Here is a 21,443-nt window from a genome sequence, read left to right on the forward strand (position 1 = left end):
TCTTCTAAAGTCAGCTTTATAAGGTATAATTTATATATAGTCAAACTTGTTATTAGTATATTATTCTTTGAGTTTTTTAAGATTTTTTTTATGTGGACTGTTTTTAAAGTCTTTATTGAGTTTGTTACAGTATTTCTTCTGTTTTATGTTGTGGTTTTTTTGGTTGCGAGGCATGTGGGATCCCAACTCCCCAACCAGGGATCGAACTTGCACCCCGTGTATTGGAAGGCGAAGTCTTAACCACTGGACCGCCAGGGAAGTCCCTGTTATTCTTCGAGTTTTGACAAATGCATACAGTCACTACCACATCAAGATATACCACTACCACAATATAATCACTACCACAATTAAGATAAAACACTTCCATCACCTCACCAAATTCTGTCACGTCCCTCCTTTCACCAGCCCTGATGTTTTCTGTCCCTAGAGTACCTTTTTTAGGATATCATAGAAATGGAATCATACAGTGTGCAGCCTTTTCAGCTGGACTTCTTTCTCTTATCGTAATGCTCCTGAGGGCTATCCAGGTTGTTGCATTTATCAGCTGCTCGCTGCTCCTTACTTCTGAGTGGTGTTCCACTGTTCGGATGGACCACAGGTATCAGCTGAAGGACATCTGGGTTATTTTCACTTTGGGGCAATTGTGCATACAGTTGCTATAAACATCCACATACGGATGACTGTGTGGACCTAAGTTTCCTTTTTCCTAGGGTATATACCCAGGAGTGGGATTGCTGAGTGACATGGTAAAAGCATATTTAACTTTATAAGAAGCTACCAAACAGTTCTTTAAAATGGTTGTGACACTCCTTCCAGCAATATCAGACAGTTCCTGTTGTTCCCCCCTTGTTTTAGCCATTGTGGTAGGCACGGAGTGGTCCAGACTTTTTGCCCATGTTCTTATAGGACCAGGAAGGGCTCTGAGTGGAGGAATGGCAGGGCAGATGCGTGTGTGAGGCTGGCTGGCCGGGAAGACTGGGACAGTAGATGAGTCTGGTGGTAAGGCCCATGCTGGGGATGGCTCTGAAGATGCAGGGGTGAGAGAATCTGAGTGGGGTTTCAGATGTGTCTTGGGGAAAGTAACAGAAATAAAAAATGATCATATAAATTAATACTCAATAGTCACAGCCTGACCCCTTTAATCAGGACAGCTGGTCTGCAATAGGACACTTCTGGTGTTACGGCCTTCCTGATACCACGTTCACATGCTCTTCCCTAAGGAATTCTTCTCATGCCCCGAGTGTCCTGCTCCAACAACGCCCCCTCCTTCTGCAGCCTGCATGCCAGGTGTGCTCTGCCTGGCATTAAAATAAAAAAAACAAAACCACAATTTGTGAAAGTCTAAAGTCTTATGAAAGATGAATGACCTGTGCTCAGTCACAGTATCTTGGTTTTATAAGGTCACCACATGGTTTTTATAGTACTCACCATTTCTGGTAAGCTCATTTTCTGGGTTTAAAAATCACTGACTACTGTACTTAACTAAATGCCAAACCAAAACCCCGTAAATTAAAGCATGCAGGAACTTTTATAGATTGAAGTCACAGAATTATAACATCAGATCTGGAGACAATCTGAGAGATTATCTCCCCAAGCTTCTAATTTAGAGGAAACTGATGCTCAGAGAAGGCAAGTCATACACCCAAGATTTCATTGAAAAAAAAAAAGTATATTTCTGGTCCAGGGTCTAGGAGACATCAATAGGAAAATATGAAGAAGTATAAAAATCAGTTTCTATAGCACCTTCCATAAACACAGCTTTGTTGTAAAATGCATAATGCCACCAGAATTGTCTAGCAAACCATATTCGGGCTGTTTTAAGCAGCTTCATCTAAAACGTGATATACTAGAGCATAAGTCCGTAGAGTGAAAATTTTGACCACGTGAAATAATCTAGTCCCAGTCTTGTTTTTTCTTCCCTAAACACTCATTTTCTTATATAATACACATGGTCCTTGCTGTAAGTACTGTGTTTTCCTATCTACGCATGTGCAGGTATACGTGTATTTATAGGCACAGAAGCCTAAAACACAATTGCTATGTGTCCTAGGCAATTCTATCACCTCCATTCCGGATGGAGCATTTAATGGATTACCGAATTTGGAAAGGCTTGATCTGAGCAAAAATAATATCAGCTCTTCGGGCATAGGTCCAAAAGCATTCAAGGTAAACACATGCTCTGATTTGTAACAGTCCATTTGGATGGCTTTCTCATGACTTGTACTGGCAGTGGGTGGAGATGCAGAAGGAAGGAAAAGCAAAATGTTTTACTGGAGATTTCTCCAAAGAAAGTTTCCTCTCTGATGTCTCTAAACTGTATTCAAGTTTTATCTTGAATATAGTATGTTGTTTTACAGGTTTCTAGCTGTTTTTCTGTGCTTTATACTTAAAGCACCCACAACAGCATGAATGACAAAACTAATGTTTTGAATTTATAGAGGAGTTTCTCCCAGGTAGCTGAAAACATGTTGAAATGTGGTCTCTTAGTATATGAGGTAGTTCTGGGAAAAAAAGGAGAGCTTATCTGGAAACTATTTCAGGCCAGCAAGACAAAGCTTCCTTATTTTGTGCTTTCTGCAAAATCTGATAAAGGATACTTCACAGCAGGAGGGGGTCCTAGAAAAACAAATGGACTCAGATGAAGATTAGCAGGGGGATAGGTTAGGGAAAGAGGAAGAGAGAAAAGCATGCAGTAAACCTTTGAAAGAATCAGATTTAATTAAAAATTTTTCTAAAAAGGAGAAAAGAGTATCAAGGACTTTCAAAAAAACAAAGGCAGAAGAAAGGAGGGGCTTGTGTGTGTAAACAAATGCTCATAATTGTGTGTGCGTAAAGAAGTCCAAGTAAAACAAGTTACATGCCAGGAGGTCAAACTTTATCCTCTTGGATGGTCTTCCATCCACTCTTTGGACAAATCACTGGCCTCCTATGAGCTCAGTTCCTGGTTCTCATTTAGATTCTGGGCTGCAGATGAGAGTGCTCCAGACACCTGGTATCCATGTTCATGTGAAAGACCTGGAGTCCTGCCTCATGCTAGCCGTGCTTCTGCTAGAACAGCAGCTGGGACTGGTGCATTTCCTGTATTTGGTCAAAAAGAAGACACTGTAGGAAATTACCTTTTTCTTGTTTTGGGATTCTCTGTCCCATTTCCAAACTGCTGAAATTGACTCTGAGCACCACTGAAGTAAATCATCCTGTAACTTTGGTAGTGTAGGCCAGTTTGGCCAATAAACATGTAACTTACAAATGTGGACATACACTCTTCAGACAGTGAAAACTGTTTGGGTACCATATAGAAAGAGTTTGTGATATTTGTAGCATTTAATTTTGAAGAATTTCCACAATAGATAGTGCTATTTTATGACTGTTTCTCCTTAGTATAGATAGAAAACTGAGTTTACACACACACTGAAAGGATTCAAATTGCTGTCTTCTTAGTATCTGTAACAGATTCAGATTACTGCATGATTTAATTAACTTTGTGTCTACTGCTGGGCAGGTGAAAATCGAAGATCTAGGAAAGCAGGACTAGTCCAGTGGTGATAGGAACTTTCTCTTGCTTACTAAAGTTACCATAAAAATATGAGTGAGTGTGATACAAAATCACCAATGTAGTTTGCTGAAAATACCAGGGAATAAATGCTATTAACAGGACCAACATCTATGTGGCAGGGGGGAATATGGGGATTTTTGTCTAAGCCTGAGTAACTGAGGGTTTGTGAAAATTTAGAAACTACTACAAACTGACCATTAAATGACATATATGACTGTACATCCGTGACAAGATAAAAAAAAGTAATTTTGAGATTTGCCTTTCAAGCTTCTAAAGAATTTAATCCGCCTGAATATGGATGGAAACAATTTGGTAGCGATTCCTTCAGAACTACCATCTACATTAGAGGAACTTAAAATCAATGAGAACAATCTTCAGGTTATCGATGAAGAAAGTTTATCAGGTATTTAACATTTGACTTTATGACATGTCCTTAATAACCTTTCTTCTGTAGTTGTGTGGAAATTTTATTTGCAACATTCCTAAATGAATAGCTAGAAAAATTTTTTTTAGGTCATGTTACCATTTAAGTTGATAAAACTTATTTTAACTATTGACTGGTGAAACTTTAAAAAATGTATTTTAAACTGCCCATTGTCTTAAAAATGTACTTTACAAATAAACTTTCAATGATTTCAGGTTTGCATAATTCACAATACAGGAACTGAATTACAAATCCATAATATCCTAAGAGTTACACTAACATCCCCACACAGACATCTGTTCTGGTGCTGTGTTTGTACTGATGTTTTTGGTATTAGTGGTGATAACGCAGTACCATGGCTTGCCAAACAGGTCTACTTTAATCACCCTTAGATGCTCCCTACACCCCATCCACAACTCCCAGCTGCCTCTGAACACTTTGCTATGTTAACGTGTCATGTTTTGGCACATGAGAATTATGTATAAAATATAAGTAAATGGGCATACTATGTGAGGCTGAGGGATTATTCTACAAACAAAGTACATAAACTTTAGCACACACATTCTATGTGGCAGTCACTTTGGCTTTGACAGTCCTGTTTCCTGAGAGCTGCTCTGGCACTTCTGGCACTTGTGTGTCAATGCGGTACATGCACCCCACAGGGCAAAACCAATGACGTCCATGGGTGTATGGTTGCCATGACAGCCTGGCTTTCCCATGGATAGGCTTTAGTGAAGGTGCCCCACATTCTGTACATTTGGTACAACTGTAATTTACTCATCTTAAGACTGTTTCAGGACTGAACTGTACAACTGGAATTGTCATATTATGAACTTAGTGTAAGAGAGGCACTACTTCATTAACCATTCGCGAATTCTAGCTAATGTCTTTGATCAGATTATATGTTTCTTTAAGACAAAGACTGCCTAATTTTTCTTTTTATCTTCCGAATAGTCTAGTGTAGCTCTTGAGGTATAGTGCTTAACATTTTTTGTTTATTTGATTTGGAAAGTATTTATTATGTTTATGTTGATAACCAAGCCTTTAAAGGAATAAAACAATTCCATTATTTCCTTTCATGCCTTAAAAAACTTCATAAGGACAAAACACTTCCAGTGATGGCAAAAAAAAAAACAAACAAAAAAAACCAATAATGAGAACTGCCAAATCTGAGGATTACAGAGTTATGGAAATACTCTATTTCCAGATGGATTTCAGGGTACACATGAAAAACATTAATAAACAAATTTTGAAGGGCCACTGTCATATGGAAAAGACATTAGAAAGTTCAGTTTCTAACTGCTAGGTGAAACAGACCAAAGGAACACGTAATTTAGGACAAGTGTACTAATGGGCTATATGTGAACTACATGTGAGATGGTATTTCTAGCAGTGTTATCAAAATGACATGTTATAAGTCCTTATTTGGAAGGTGCTCTCACACATTCCTACAACTGCTTCTCCACACGCACTTCTCCCTCATGAAAAAATTTCCAGATTCCCAGAGGGTTGACTGTGTTCCAGGGTGAACTGGCCTATTCCTCCATCCCCCGCCCACCTCCACAGTCTGCGCACCTCACAGGCCTCGGTCCTGCGCAGGCGGCCAGCGGGGAGGCTCTGCACTGTCACCTTGTCCAGAGAGGCTCCTATAGTCTTTGTGTGGCCTGAAGGCTCTTCTTCTGTTTGGTCAGTGTTCTTAGTCCTGCTCCAGTGCTGGCCCCGCAGGTACTGGGTTCTCCCTCGACTGCTGCAGCCAGTGGGGCTGCTCAGTTCCTGTGAGTCCCACTGCTGTGGATGGTCAGGTTGGCTGGCAGTGAGCAAAGCAAGCCCAAGCACAGGCCATTGCCAGTGCTGTGACACTACTCTTCTGGGTGGAAGCCCCTGGCTTGACAATCAGTGGCCTGCAGTACTTCTGTGATCTCCCTCATGACCCTTCAGGTTTTATACATATAGTTCCAGAAAAGTGGGGAAGAAGGGCACTCCAGGGAGAGAAGCAGTGTGAAGAAACAAAACAATCTGGATGCTATGGGAAATGCACGCAGTTTCATGAATCTCGGAAGCAGGGTGTGATGGGGAGTGAAGAACAAAGGTGACGAGAAAAGGTGGGAAGGAAGCACACAACAGGGAGCTGCACATGCTATGCCGAGGGCTGGGAGCTCACCTAGGGCCCATTGAGAGACCTGCACACCCACTACAGAGAAAAGGGAGGCCTTAACAATGAAGGGAAGGTAAGAAGATAGAAGGGAGGGACAGCAGGAGAAGACTGGACTTCTAAAAGTTCCCGTCTTCATTAGTGATGAGAACAAACAAAAATCCAGGATCGCAGCATCCTTTCTAGCAATGATGGTGTGTGGCTATCTACTCAGAATACCTGTGAGATCAAGTTCTCACAAAAGTCTGTCCGGGTTTATAACCTGTCATGTAGCTCCCTACCCACAATGGGAGGGACTTCTACCAACTTCCAGACTATAAAATCCTCTTTCTGCCCCAAGTCTAACCTGCAAGAACCTTCTCTACCTCCATCCTGTTGCCTGTTACATATAGAAACGTACATACTATCTGTGTTTCTTACACATTCAATATACACATATGCTAGAGAATAACTGTAAATGCATAATATCATTAACTTACATTGTTGTGTTTTGTTTCTCTCTCTTGTGAGATCATGCAATGACTATTAGTCTATTCTATTATCTATTTTTCTCTGAAAAACTTCTGCTACATTCCAAAACCTCAACTATGTACTAGATAAGTATGCTGGAGTCTCAGGATCTTTAGTTGTTAAAATTAAAGAGTTTTGGTTATATGAGGAAATAGTATCACTTATAATTTACTAGCTGGCCTCTGTACTTCCTCTCTGCCCTTCAGCTGATGATAAACGCGAGCAGATTAATACTTTGTCATGCTCTTCCCTGTAGAGGCTCCTCGTTGCCTGGAGAAGGAAAGTCAGACCTTATTTTCTGGTGTACAAAGGCCCTTTACAGCCCACCTCTGCCCTCTCAATGACCTTCATCCCCTCTTGCACATGGGCCACTCCAAGGCTGGTCACTTTCCTACACCAGAGCACACCCACGTGGGTTCGTACCTCCATGGTTTCACTTGGCTGCCTCACGCTCCATTTCTACCTACATCTTTTTATCTTAAGAACCTGGCCCCACTCACACTTTTGTACCACTGAAGTCTACACTGCCACATCCTCCTTGCCATCTTCTAGAATCTATGATCTGTACTCCTGACGGTAGTATCTTTTGTTTATGCTTAGACTATGTCTTACTTCTCTGACATGCCTGAGTAGGATCTGAGTTGCACAGAGCATTTCAGTGCAGTATCTGACATGAGTTGAATATGAAAACATCCCCTATTCAGAAAATTTTGGCCACTGAACAAACTCCAAAGTTACACCCTGAATGTCTGACTCAAATGCCTCTGGGTATCACCACTGCTGAGCTATCCATTCTCCTTTAAGTTTCCAGTTGATTTGGTCATACCACTCCTGAGACTAGTAGAAACAATTTAGAAAAAACTTGTTTATACAAAGGCCTTTCTTGGTAGCTCATTCTGAATGTGTGGAGAATTTTTTATCATTCTCCTTTCAAAACATCCATCTGGCTGCACTCTCTGCCAGGAAGTGAACACTGTGATGGGAATTCACAGCTGTAACTCCCTTGTTCAGAGACTGAGGGTTTGCCAGGCAGAGGACTCCTTCTGTGTCCTGGAAGAAGGAACTACCCATTGCATCACACTCCCCATACATCCTTGGTTATGCTGCCATTTCATACCTATCTGTCTTTGCAAATAGAATGACCTTCTACAATCTTCTACTTCTTATCCGCCTGCATTCCAAGTCGCTGCTTGGCCATTGCTGCCTCTATGGGATGCCTGCCCCCCCAACCTCCCTCCTCTGGCTTCTGTTCCTTATAGAAACTTTCCTTTCCATACTGTACATTCTTGACTCCCTTTGACATAGATTAATTGACCATAAATGCATGGGTTTATTTCTGGGCTCTCTATTTTCTCCCACTGATCTATGGGTCTGTTTTTGTGCCAGTACCACATGGCTTCAATTACTGTAGCTTTGTACCATAGCTTGAAACCAGGGAGTGTGGTATCTCCAGCTTCATTCTTCTTTCTCAAGATTGTTTTGGCTATTTGGGGTCTTCTACATTTCCATACAAATTTTAGAATTATTTGTTCTAGTTCTATGAAAAATGCCATGGGTATTTTGAGAAGGATTGAACTGAATCTGTGACTGCCTTTGGGAGTATGGTCACCTTAACAGTATTAATCCTTCCAGTCCATGCAAACGATATATCTTTCCATTTGTTTGTGTTGCCTTCTATCAGTTTTTTTCATGAATGTTTCATGGTTTTCTGAGTATAGATCTTTTACTGCTTTGTTTAGATTTATTCCTAGGTTTTTATTCTTTTTTTGATGCAATTGGAAATGGAATTGTTTTCTTAATTTCTCTTTCTGATAGTTTGTTGTTAGTGTATAGAAACTCAACAGATTTCTGTATATTAATTTTATATCCTGCAACTTTACTGAATTCATGTACTAGTTCTAAGTTTTTTGGTGGCAGTCTTTAGGATTTTCTATATATAGTATCATGTTGTCTGCAGTGACAGTTTTACTTCTTCTTTTCCAACTTGGATTCCTTTCAACTTCTTTTCCTTGTCTGATTGCTATGGCTAGGACTTCCAAAACTGTGTTGAATAAAAGTGGTGAGCTTGGGCATCCTTGTCTTATTCCTGATCTTCGAGGAAATGCTTTCAGCTTTTCATTGTTCAGTATGATATTGGCTGTAGGTTTGTCATATATGTTGATGTATGTTCCCTCTATACCCACTTTGTTGAGAGTTTTTATCATAAATGGATGTTGAATTTTGTCAAACGCTTTTTCTGCATCCACTGAGGTGATCATATGACTTTTATTGTTCAATTTGTTAATGCAGTGTATCACACTGATTTTTTTTGTGGCTATTAAACCATCCTTGCATTCCTGGGATAAAGCCCACTTGATCCTTTGAATTTGATTTGCCAATATTTTGTTGAGGTTTTTTGCATATACATTCTTCAATGATATTTGCCTATAATTTTCTTTTTCTTTTCTTTTCTTTGTGGTGTTTTCAGTTTTTGTATGAGGGTTATCATACAGCACAACAATGATTTCTCTACAGGTCTGCCTCTCCTGGACCATGCATTCAGCATTGAGTCCTGGCTAAACTGAGCATCTGGGTTGCGCAAAGTACTTGGGAAAAGGCCCTAAGTGGGGGATACAAAGAAAGAAGCTCAACATCAGGCCTCCAAATAAACTGAACATTTCCCATGACATTTTGAAAGCCTACAGAAATTATATGTTTTTTAATACTCCTCATATCACAATAACTTTATTTTTTTTATAGACTTAAACCAATTGGTCACCTTGGAATTGGAAGGAAACAATCTCAGTGAAACTAATGTCAATTCTTTAGCTTTCAAACCTTTGAAGAGCCTATCCTACCTGCGTCTGGGAAGAAATAAATTTAGAATTATACCACAGGGTCTTCCTGCTTCTGTTGAGGTACCAATATCTTCCTTATAATGTTTTATATTTTAAATACAGCACACTATTACAAAACAAACAATACATTTTAGATTATTGTGGTGTATATTAAACCCAGTAGTTTTGGTGCTATATACAGAATTTACTATAATTTGAGCACTGTTTTCAAACAATACAAAATTATGAATCAAAATTATAACTACTAGTAGAGAATTCTGATAAAGTGAAAACTGGTTCTGCTGACAGCTCTTGGAGAAAGAATAGGGACGATGAACTGAGGATTCAAACAGAAACGACAACTTGCAAAAAAGCACCTTGACTTGCAAAGTAGTTTAAACTGTCCCAAACTGGAACTGTGATGTTCACTCCAGTCTGCTCCACCCAGAGTTCCACATGGACTAGCAGTGACACTGTGAGGATGGACAAGATTTGCAGAGAAGGCTGCTGACTGTGCCAGCAGTGCCACCCCCACCCCCTTCCCACAGCTTATGAGTTCTGACTAGCTCCTGCCAAGGGCCCAGGCATTGTCCTGTCTCCATCCCCTCTGGAGACACTCCCTGCTGCCCAAGTGCGTGGTCTCCCTTGCTACAACAAGGAACACACTTAACTAAGGGGGGACTCTGGGGGGCCGTCCCTACTGAGTATACACCCCAACTTGCTGCATTAAGAGCAGAGGTCTGGCAGACCCAGCTGACTCCTAGGCCACCTCCTCTGAGCTCTGTTTCTGCCACATACACAATCAGCCAGCAGGACCAAGCTTCCCATGGCTCCGGACCCAGTGAGCCAAGAAAGGTCCATCCATCTTGACCTGATACTGTCGCTACCACAGCTACCATGCTTCCTCTTCCTCCTATTTGCAGATTAAGACAGACCTTCAGAATTTATCAAAATTGTAAAGATTGAAGTTCCATAACTTGGCTGTACTTCAGAATCACTTGGATTCTAAAGAAATATAGATTCCTGGACCTATCCCAGATATGCTAAATCAGGTTCTTTGGAGAATGGGGTCCACAATTTATAATTTTTTTTTAAATTAACATTTTATATAGATAATGTACACAGTAAAACACACACAACACTTAGATAGTACAAAAGAGCAATGTGTCTCTATTTCACATACTATCCTCCCATCCCTGGTTTCTCTTTCCAAAGACCCTCTCACTAGCTTCTTGGGAGGCGCTGTCCGTGCAGGTACCTGTGCTCTGAATCCTTCCAACGCACTACTTCATAGCTGCAGTTTCAATGTATAAATGATTGTGCTCTGATTTAGGTTGGAATTTATACTTTAAAAAGCTCATGAGTGATTCTAACATACAATCAAGTTTAGGAACCACTGATCTAGTTCACCCCTAAATATGCATGAAGGTAAAAGCAAAAAGCTAAAACTCACTTTACCCACTTCCAAGAATACCAAAATTAAATGACAAAAGGGGGAAATTATACAATAGGAATAGAAAGTTACTCTGAATATATATACCAATTGTACTTCTGAATTCCAACAAAAGCCCTGAGTGTAAAATTCCTTATAATGCCAAATGAATTTAACTTGAAGGCAGCTAGCTGTTGAAAACTTACTAATAGTTCTAGCAAACTTCACCCTGAGGTTAAATGAAGGCTCTTAATTAACTTTTAATTAAAGTAATTATAATACAAACAAATCTACAAAATGTGAGCCTAAAAATATTCCAGACATCATGGACGGGTAGGAAGCAGGCTGACCTAAGCTGGGGCTAGCCTGCATGAGTCTCCCTCATGTATTAGCTGTGAAACCTTGCACACGCCTTGCCACCTCTCCAGGCCTGAGTTACTCCACTGCTAAATGGGGATAATTTCTACCTGTTTTCTAGTTTCCAGGATCTTGAAGCCCAAATGAAATAATTTATGTGAATAAGTTTTGTAAATTAGAAAGCTTTATACAATTATTATGGTATGCTATATCTTATATCGTTTTATGGTTAAAAATAATTAAATAAAATTCATTTAACTCCATAACCATGACAGATAGTACATTTTATTTTACTAGTTAGAAAATGTGACAACTTAAAAAATGAACTCATTTGGAAGAGCTGCAAGACTCTTTCTTTAGCTAACACTAGTGATAAGTCTATAACATGATTTTAATTCTGTGAGATTGAATATATTTATCAACTAATATGAAAAAAATAAGTCTCTTCTCTTAATTATAGGAATTATACCTAGAAAATAACCAAATTGAAGAAATAACTGAAATTTCTTTTAATCATACCAGAAAGATCAATGTCATTGTATTACGTTATAATAAAATTGAAGAAAATAGAATTGCTCCTTTAGCCTGGATAAATCAAGAGTAAGTACATGCTACAATTTGACTTTCTTAGATGATTTCTTTCCTTTGCCACTACTAAACAGGTTACAAACATGGGCGAGTGAGGGAGGTGACAGCATTCTTTCTTAGTGAACCTCCCTCTACCTGAAACTTGGCTATCTGCATAGAGTTCAAACTGTTCACGATATGACTGATGTTAGGATGGCCAGGTTCAGTGCTGCTGTGGACACCCTACAGTGTGCAAGTGCTGAGCCCAAGCAGCGTGACTTGAGGTCTGATCACTGTGCTGCTCTCTGCTGACCTCACAGGCGGTCATGAAGTTTAAATGAGATAATCCCCTACCCACAGTGAGAAGGAAGCTGCCCTCCACCCCCCTTCTCCTCCCTCACCATTAGGTGGAAGCACCAGGATTCACTGTTCTATACCAAACTGTCTTCATTCCTTCAAACTATTTCTCTGCTTCAAGTCTTACAAAATAGACTAAAGAATGTGTGACCTCATAGCAGAAGCAAAAAGCAGAGCCCATCTTCCTGGAAAGGAATCAGCGGCCCTAGGCTGTAGCCCTCAGGGAGGGCCAAAGTGTCAGGAGAGAGAGGATTAGCTACACAGGGAAGCAGGGTCAGGCCCTGGCAGCAGGTGCATCAGAGCAGATCTGGAGTCATGTGGTGAGGGAATGAGCGATCTGAGTGCCCCATGGGGACAGGCATCTTTCAGAAGCAGGACAGAGATGAAAAGAGGCCTTGAGGGCCAGTTAGGTTCAGCAGGATGTGGCAGTGCCAGGGCAAATGAGTCTTCATGGGGGGAAAAGTCTTCATGGGGTGGGCAGAAGCTGCAGATGAGGCTCTGAAAAAAGCCAGGTAGCTCACCACATTTCCCAGATCTGCTGGCTAATTAACAACCTTTCCTAGATCTCTCATTCTCACCCCAAGACCTAGATCCCAGGTCATCAGATCCAATGTGGAGCGAGAATGCAAAACCCCCTTAACACTGCTACTTCCTTGCTGGAACTAGAGATGATCTTAGGGTTAGGCAGTTTGACTTCAGTTAGGATTCTGGACTTCATTTTGGATACAAGTTTGACCTTAGAGATATTTGGGGGACCTCTTTGGGTCTCAGCATTACCCCTGGGATATGGGTTTTCTCTCTGAAGTCTGGTGCTCCTCTATTAGAGAGGAACTCAAGTAGCTGTGTGGTACCGGGGTAAGAGGAGAAGCCTTGCAGCCAGACCACCATACAGCCACGCTTGCAGTGGGAATCAACATTGCAAACTGAGTGCTGCCAGGAAAGTGGACAAGCATCCTGACTGACTTTGAGCTTACAGTCACTGCCCTGATGTCTCCACTCTGTTTTCTCTTTCCTAGAAATCTAGAATCAATTGACCTCTCCTACAACAAGCTCTACCATGTCCCCTCCTATCTACCCAAGTCGCTGCTGCACCTGGTGCTCATTGGGAACCAGATTGAGCGTATCCCTGGCTATGTGTTTGGCCACATGGAACCAGGCCTGGAATACCTGTACCTGTCATTTAACAAACTTGTGGATGATGGCATAGACCGAGTCTCCTTCTATGGGGCTTATCATTCTCTGCGAGAGCTGTTTCTGGATCATAATCAATTAAAATCTATACCACCTGGGGTCCAAGAAATGAAAGCACTACATTTTCTGAGATTGAACAACAACAAGATACGGTAAAGTCTGGCCTTTTTCAAGTATCCATTTAAACTGTCATGGGTGACAAAATATAGGATTAAACAACCACGACGATGTCTGGAATTTAAAGAAAAAAAGGGACAAGAGGTTGCATTAAACAAGGCTGGCACATGTTAATGACTGTTGAAGTCGGATGATAATAGGTACATAAGGATTCATCATAGTTTTTTTCTACTTTTGTACGTGTGCAAACTTCCACAGAAAAAATTTTAAAAACAGAGTATAAGTACATAATACCTAGAACCTTCGAGGCATGTTCAAGTGAGGCTTCAAGGCAGTAGACTATGGTGCTAATCCCACCTCCGTGTGTAATTTCAAACACTGTAATCTATAGAGCACAAAACCTAAGTATATGCTAAAATTAAAATTCTATCTAGATTTTTCTAAAGACAAAATTCTAAATAAATTTACTGAGACTCAGCTCCCTCACTTCTGAGGACATATTTTTCTGTATGTGTTCCAACGGCTGACCAAGTCATCACCCCTGCCTAGAAAGTATGAATGTCTCAAGAATTAACCTGGAACACTTTGTTAGTGCAGCCAAAAAGGGAAGCAGATCCCAGAGCTCTGTGGTCCTGTCCTTGAAGGTTATACCGCTTAACTCTTTTACCTATCTCTAAAATTCCAAACACAAACTCCTAAAATATAAAACAAAGAGTCAAGAGTTTACAGGGGAAGAGGTGGGGATGGGGAAGGCTTTAAAGATTCAGAGTCAAAATTTTTTGGCTAAAATAATTCCTAGGTCGTGCTATATGCTTCCTATTGCATTGCATCAGGAGGCATACAATATTTGTCCCACTTCTGGTGGGATTCAGGTGGTCATGGCCTGATATCTCCATTACAACCCTTCTCTTCCACAACTGAACAAATGTTTTTTTCATTCACAGATGCCTGTTGCTTGCATCTGTTATTTCCTTAGCGGTAACAAAATTGTGAATTTCAATTTTTGTCATTCTTTCCACATTTGATAGCTGGAATTCCTCTGTAAAGAATATTTTCTTATCAACTAGGGCAACTTTGTTACTCTGAAAGGTAGCATAAATGCTCAGTTCTTTCCTTTAAACTGCCCATCAGAGTAAGAAGTTGGTTACAAATTTTTAATTATGTGAGGTGATGGATGTTAGCTCAACTTACGGTGATGATCATTTTAACCACATACACACATGTCAATCATTAGGTTGCACACTTTAAACGAATACAGTGTTACGCTTATTTTATCTACTTAAAAATGGAAAAAATTATATATATGCATTAAACATGAATGAAAAAGACTATAAAATATATTAAAATTTTAATAGTGGCTGTCTCAGGAAAAAAAAAAGAAAGAAGTTGATTCTTCTTCTTGTCCTGTCCTTCCTTCCTGTCTCAGGGGAAAAAAGAAAGAAGTTGCCTAAATATTTTTGCTTTATTATTTTGTTCTTGGCTTTCTTTCTTTCTCTGGAGAATCAATATGAACTTATGGCTTTATATATTAAGAATGTTTCAATCAGTTGCAATTATTGTTCTTAAACTGTCCCACCTTTAGCCAATGGTAGCCCTTTAGGTTGGTTCCTGTGTTCTTGGACAGGCCTCTGTAGATCTTGGATGGCTCACTTTTTGTTCCCCACTACAGACCTATACCAGTCTTCTTCCAAAGAGCCCCAGCTCCTCTAACTGGGGAACAGTGTTCAGAGGCCCCAGTCTGGGCACCAGGCATCTTTCTTTCAAATGTGTTGTTGTTTCAAGACCTTTCAGTGGACGGCCAGAAATGTGTATTTTGTAAAGAAAAAAAAAATGAGTTTATACTGATATTCCCAAGTCAAATTTAATGTTACAGAGACTTCCTTCTGTTTTAAACTTGTTTTTCTTACACTGAAAATCTAGGCTCCCAACAATAACTTACATTTACAGTCTTACAATATATATAAACAATAGTCTCAAAATGATAATACCATTATTACAACTAACAACAAAAGTATTTAAGTTTTTGATAGTGCTGTTTGTCCTCAGAATATGTTCCATGAAGAATGTATAGCTTAAATATAGTAGTTTTCTCTGTAACATATCAACAACTTAATATTCAGACAGGTCTTTAGTTTGCTTTGGTTTTTAGGAATTGCTACTTTCTATACATTTTTTCATTGCCTCTCCCTTATACCATATTCCATCCTTCCCCACAGGTTAAATTTTTAATTTAATTTTCCATTGATGACCCCAGTGTTATTGTTTTGAAAATATAAGCATACATACACACATTCATATTCCCCACCCCTTTACAATTATTATACAGATTATTACATAGAAGGATTATTTTCTCTCTCTCTCTCAAGTGTATATATTTTCTATTCTTCACCTTTTAAGAATTATCAGTATATCCTGGATATCACTTCATATCAGTATGTAGAGAATTTCCTCATTCCTTTTTACAACTGAATAGTATTCTACTATGTGGACATTTTATTTTATTCAAACAGTTCCTTACTGATAGACATTTGATTGCTTCCATTTTTTATACTATAAATAATGCCACAACGTATAACTCTGTTCAAATGTAATTTTGTATTTTTCCAATCTAACTATGGGATATATCCCTAGAAATGGGATTGTTGAGTGAAAGGTATAAAATACACATGAAATTTTGCTAGCTACTGCCAAATTCCTATACATGGGGCTATACTGTTTTGAATTCCCTTCAATGATGTTTGATCAGCCTCATTGTGTGAATATGTTAATGAGCTCTTGGATATTTTTTTGGGGGGGTGGGAGCAAATCTGGTAAGTGAGAGTGGTATGCCAGTATCATTTCAATTTACATTTTTCCTATCATGAATGAAATTAAGCATCCTTTCTTGTTTACATGTCATTTCCTTTTCCCTTCTGTAAACTGGTTACCCAGGTATCTTCCTTTTCTTTTTTTTCCCCATTTCCCTCTCTTCCTAGGTTTTTAGATATTTGTATATTAGCCCTTTACCTGTAATATGAGCTGCAAACACTTTCTCCTAGTTTGTGATTTGTCTTTTAACTTTGCATTAAAAAAACAACAACAACAACCCTGTAGTCAATTTATTAATCTTTTCTGTTAGTGCATCTGGTTTTTGAGTCATACATAGGAAGATATTTCCCCCACTCCCAGGATATGGCCATGCTTTATTCTACTACTTCTATGGCCTCTTCTTTTTTTCACACGTAGATCTTTGACATATTTGAAATTTTTTCTGATGTATAAGAAAAGGATCCAATTTTATTTTAAAAACAAGAGTTCTTTTTTTTAAACAAATGTAAAATTTAACTCCTGAATTATGAAGGCAGAATACTGCTTGGATCATTTATAACTTGCATGTCTATTTTTCCTTAGGAATATTCTTCCAGAACAAATTTGCAATGCTGAAGAAGATGATGATTCAAGCCTGGAACATCTTCATCTTGAAAACAACTATATTAAAACAAGAGAAATATCATCCTATGCATTTTCATGCATAAGATCATATTCAAGTGTCGTTCTTAAACCACAAAATACCAAGTAATTCCACGTTTTTCTTTCTCAGATGTAAATTATGCTCACATATCTGTTTTAGCAGCATTTTCACCAATAAGAGAGATATAATGTCATGTTATACTTAGTATCATTATGCTAGTCAACCTGATTCACCAATCAATGCACAGAACAACCAAAAACTATCTACAATGTTTAGCCTTCTAGAGTTTTAGAGAAGGCTTCAGTTTCACACTCTAGAAAGAAGCCATCTCACTACAGTTTTCTCATGAGAATAGGGTGTTGTGTTCTACTGAACTAGGCTGGGAGAATCTGGAACAAAATAAGCATGTCCTTTACAACAGATCCTAGTGTTGCTATTAGTTAAGAACTCCCTAAGTCCTTTTAAAAGTTATGTATGTTATGGTCGAGACCAAGAAGTGGATGGCAGGAAAAAAGTAATAGGTAGAATTTATGAACAAGTGTTTTATTATTCTACTGTTAAAGCAATAATTTATTAATTTTCTATAAGACCCTATGATACAATTACTGGTATAAATAAGCTTAATTACTGGCTTAGCTTTAGTTTCTTTTATTAATTTCACATGTGGAATTAAAACACTACTATAAAGTTAATTTCCTGGTTTTGAGAATTGTACTATGGTTAAGGATGTGGTTATTAACATTAGGGGAAGCTGGGGGAAGGGTATGTGTGAATTCTAGATCATTTTTGCAATTTTTCTGTAAGCCTAAAATTTCTTTGTAAGTCTAAAAAGTTTAACAGTATTTTAAGATCACCCTCATTATTCTTTGCCCAAGATCAAAAGATTTTATGAAAAGCAGTGGAGTTTGCTTAAAATACAAGTTAATTATCCTCGACTAAAGCTTGTAAATGTAAATCTAATGCATAAACTTAAAAAAATTTTTGCTCCTCTGGTCATTGTTAGCGCCTCTTTTCTTTGCCCTAATTTGCTCAAATGTATCCTTTTACTCAGTTCTGTTTAATATAAAACTATTAGTATTTACTATGTACTAGACCCTAACAAAACCATATAACACATTAAAATTTTCATTATGTAATGATCTTTTTATTTCTAAAATAATTTGTAAAAGACACACATAGAAACCATGTTGACTTTCCTTGTTACTCTCAGTTTTGTATCTTGAAGAAACACCAGATTAGTAACTTAAATTCTTGCCTTGACCCCTTGGGCAGGTTACTCTAATTTTTCAAACTTCAGCTTTTAAATCTTTCAATAGTTCTGACAAAGGATTAATCTCCAAAATATACAAGCAGCTCATGCAGCTCAATATCAAAAAAGCAAATAATCCAATCCAAAAATGGGCGGAAGACCTAAATAGACATTTCTCCGAAGAAGACATGCAGATGGCTGACAAACACATGAAAAGATGCTCAACATCACCAATCATTAGAGAAATGCAAGTCAAAGGCACAATGAGGTATCACCTCACACCAGTCAGAACGGCCATCATCAAAAAATCTACAAACAGTAAAATGTTGGAGAGGGTGCAGAGAAAAGGGAACCCTCCTGCACTGTTGGTGGGAATGTAAGTTGGTACAGCCACTATGGAAAACAGTTTGGAGGTTCCTTAAAAAACTAAAAATAGAACTACCATATGATCCAGTAATCTCATTACTGGGCATATACCCTGAGAAAACCATAATCCCAAAAGAAACATGTACCACCATGTTCACTGCAGCACTATTTACAACAGCCAGGACATGGAAGCAACCTAAATGCCCATCAACAGATGAATGGATAAAGAAGATGTGGCACATATATACAATGGACTATTACTCAGCTATAAAAAGAAATGAAATTGAGTTATTTGTAGTGAGGTGGATGGACCTAGAGTCTGTCATACAGAGCGAAGTAAGCCAGAAAGAGAAAAACAAAATATGCTAACACAATTATATGGAATCTAAAAAAATGGTACTGATGAACCCAGTGACAGCGCAAGAATAAAGATGCAGATGTAGAAAACAGACTTGAGGACATGGGGTGGGGGTGGGGGGGCAAAGGGGAAGCTGGGACGAAGTGAGAGAGCAGCACTGACATACATACACTACCAAATGTAAAATAGATACCTAGTGGGAAGCTGCTGCATAACACAGGGAGATCAACTAGATGATGGGCAATGACCTAGAGGGGTGGGACACGGAGGGTGGGAAAGAGTCACGGGAGGGAGGGGGTATAGGGATATATGTATAAATACAGCCGATTCACTTTGTTGTACAGCAGAAACTGGCACAACAGTGTAAAGCAATTATACTAAAATAAAGAGCTAAAAAAACAAAAACAAAAAAACAAAACAAAGAGGCATTCTGTTTGGCTTCAGAAATATGCTGTAATTACTTACACATATGTACACTAAGGAAACCCCGGCCCAGCCATGGCCTGTTAATGTTAATGGTGTGTTATCTTTGAACATATGTACAAGGAGTATTAACTAACTTCTCAGTTATGAGATTTGGCTTACTGTAAATTAAAATGTATCAAAAAGAAAATAACAATAAAAATTAAAATAAAAAATATATCAAAAAGCATTAAAGATATGATGTGGTTAAAGAAACAAGTAGCCTAGAATCATCAGGAAATAATTATACAGGGAATCAGGACACCTGGGTGTCCATCTTGGTCTCCAATAATTATGCAGTCATTTGACTTTTCTGAGATTACCTGATTCAATTATAAAATAGCACGCTTGGAACACATCAGTGGTTTTTAAGCCTGGCTCATTAGGAGTTCATGCTGCCCTGGGGTGGAAGTGTCTCTGAAGAAGTACACAGACTCCCTTCAGACAAAACAGCTTTGCTACCATCAAAAAGGGTTAGCTGCCACTGCCCCTGCCTGCCTCCGCAACCCCCCTTATTTTCTTGAAACCAATACACAAGGTACTATATAAACCACACATCAAGTTTTAAGAATCATAGAGAACATTCAGCCAAAGTCCCTGGTCCTTATACTCTGCTCACCTCCTCCTACACTTTCAGAGAACTTCACTGGAGAGCTCTGGCCTGAAGAAATGCTTCTCAGGTACGCAGAGTACAGCTGCCTGGACACAGCCCATCTCTGAGTAAGCTGGGGCAAGGGAGTTTAGTAGATGTGTTTGTTCCTTTGGAGCTCCAGCACCATAGGGTGGGATCAGCCCTGAGCACCTCTGCCACAAGCAAAAACTGCTGACCTTTGACCTCAAACACGCTGAAATTCAGTCAGCGTGAGTGCATGTTCTACAGCATGGGCACAACAGGGCACAGTGCTGCAGCGCACACAGACTGGGCTCACATCCTCATCTCTGCCAGACGGGGTGACTCCCTACGGAGCAGGCAGGCGATGCCCCCTACATCCCCAGCGTGAGTGTGTGGCACAGGGAGCATGTGTCTGAGTCTGGACCTAACATGCATTTCTGAAGGAAGTCCCCAAAGCGCAAAGTCTGGACACCTGAGAGTGGGTGTGGCGCACCTCTAAATCTGAGGGTGCACGGCACCTGGTTTGGCAGGTGCTGCCAACAGCAGCGAGAAGATACAACACTCTCTCCTTGGGCTTGTATTGTCAAACGACTCTACACACATCTCTTAGGAGCCGGGCTTGTGAGGTTAAAGTTAACTACTCTTAGGAGTGACTGCTTTTATTAACATGGAAGACACCATCCACTACACTAGTTGAAATCTGCCTCTGGTCCACATGGACACCACTAAGAGCAGTGAGGATGATTACCCCATTCACACATGAGAATGTGATTATTCTGTCCAAATATTCTGTCCAATAACTGTCCAGACTATGTAGTGTAAACCTTTAAATTCATTGGGAAGTGTTAATAACTTATAATGCTTGTTTCAAGATAATTTTACATTTGGTGAGTATGTGGGAATTTAAGCCACAGGTGATGTATATAGGTAAAGGATAAAATCCCAAATTTTTACTGGTGCCACATGTTACCTTAAGCATAATGTTGTGTGCTATAGGCAAAAATGGCTTCCCTGCATTGACAAATTTAGATCAGTAGTAATAAAGGAAGCCTGTGGTACATATGATATGGGAAATAACTAGCACTGAGTTTGGAGAAGAAAAGATCAATACGCTTGAGCTGGGCCTTGAAATAGGATTTGAATCAGTTGAGGGGGAAGGACTGACTGACTGAAAGAGGCACAAGCCAGGCATAGCTGAGGTTCACCAGTGGAGGAGAAACTATACAGGAAATAAGAGGCCGGGTGCGCTTGGAAGGCCAGCAAGAGCAGACCAGACTTACTGTGATGAAGAATGTACAGCACCACTGAAAATCTCTGAAGGGAGGAGCACGTCATGAAAGCAATGGTTTAGGAAGGAAAAAGAGCCACCGCTGTAGTAATCTAGAAACAGAGTAAGGGGGACCCACACAGCGCAGGTGACAGGAGGAACAAGCAGAAACAGGAATACGCATGACAGAGACTTTGAAAG

At 39.4% G+C, this 21,443-nt stretch overlaps 1 protein-coding gene across 3 annotated transcripts in view; it reads left to right on the top strand.

The window, feature by feature from the left end:
* Positions 1 to 17,054, top strand: part of LOC130843325 (extracellular matrix protein 2) — a 38,433-nt gene extending 21,379 nt beyond the window's left edge. For all 3 annotated transcript variants that reach the window (XM_057719752.1, XM_057719753.1, XM_057719754.1), the window contains exons 5-10: positions 2,051 to 2,166; positions 3,821 to 3,956; positions 9,379 to 9,536; positions 11,705 to 11,844; positions 13,185 to 13,511; positions 16,867 to 17,054. In XM_057719752.1, the coding sequence (XP_057575735.1) occupies positions 2,051 to 2,166; positions 3,821 to 3,956; positions 9,379 to 9,536; positions 11,705 to 11,844; positions 13,185 to 13,511; positions 16,867 to 17,035 (1,046 nt within the window). In that variant the 3' untranslated portion in view covers positions 17,036 to 17,054. The remainder of the gene's footprint in view (positions 1 to 2,050; positions 2,167 to 3,820; positions 3,957 to 9,378; positions 9,537 to 11,704; positions 11,845 to 13,184; positions 13,512 to 16,866) is intronic.
* Positions 17,055 to 21,443: the final 4,389 nt, after the last annotated feature.

The sequence above is a fragment of the Hippopotamus amphibius genome, unplaced genomic scaffold, assembly GCF_030028045.1.
Source record: "Hippopotamus amphibius kiboko isolate mHipAmp2 unplaced genomic scaffold, mHipAmp2.hap2 scaffold_279, whole genome shotgun sequence".
In the NCBI taxonomy this organism is placed as follows: domain Eukaryota; kingdom Metazoa; phylum Chordata; class Mammalia; order Artiodactyla; family Hippopotamidae; genus Hippopotamus; species Hippopotamus amphibius.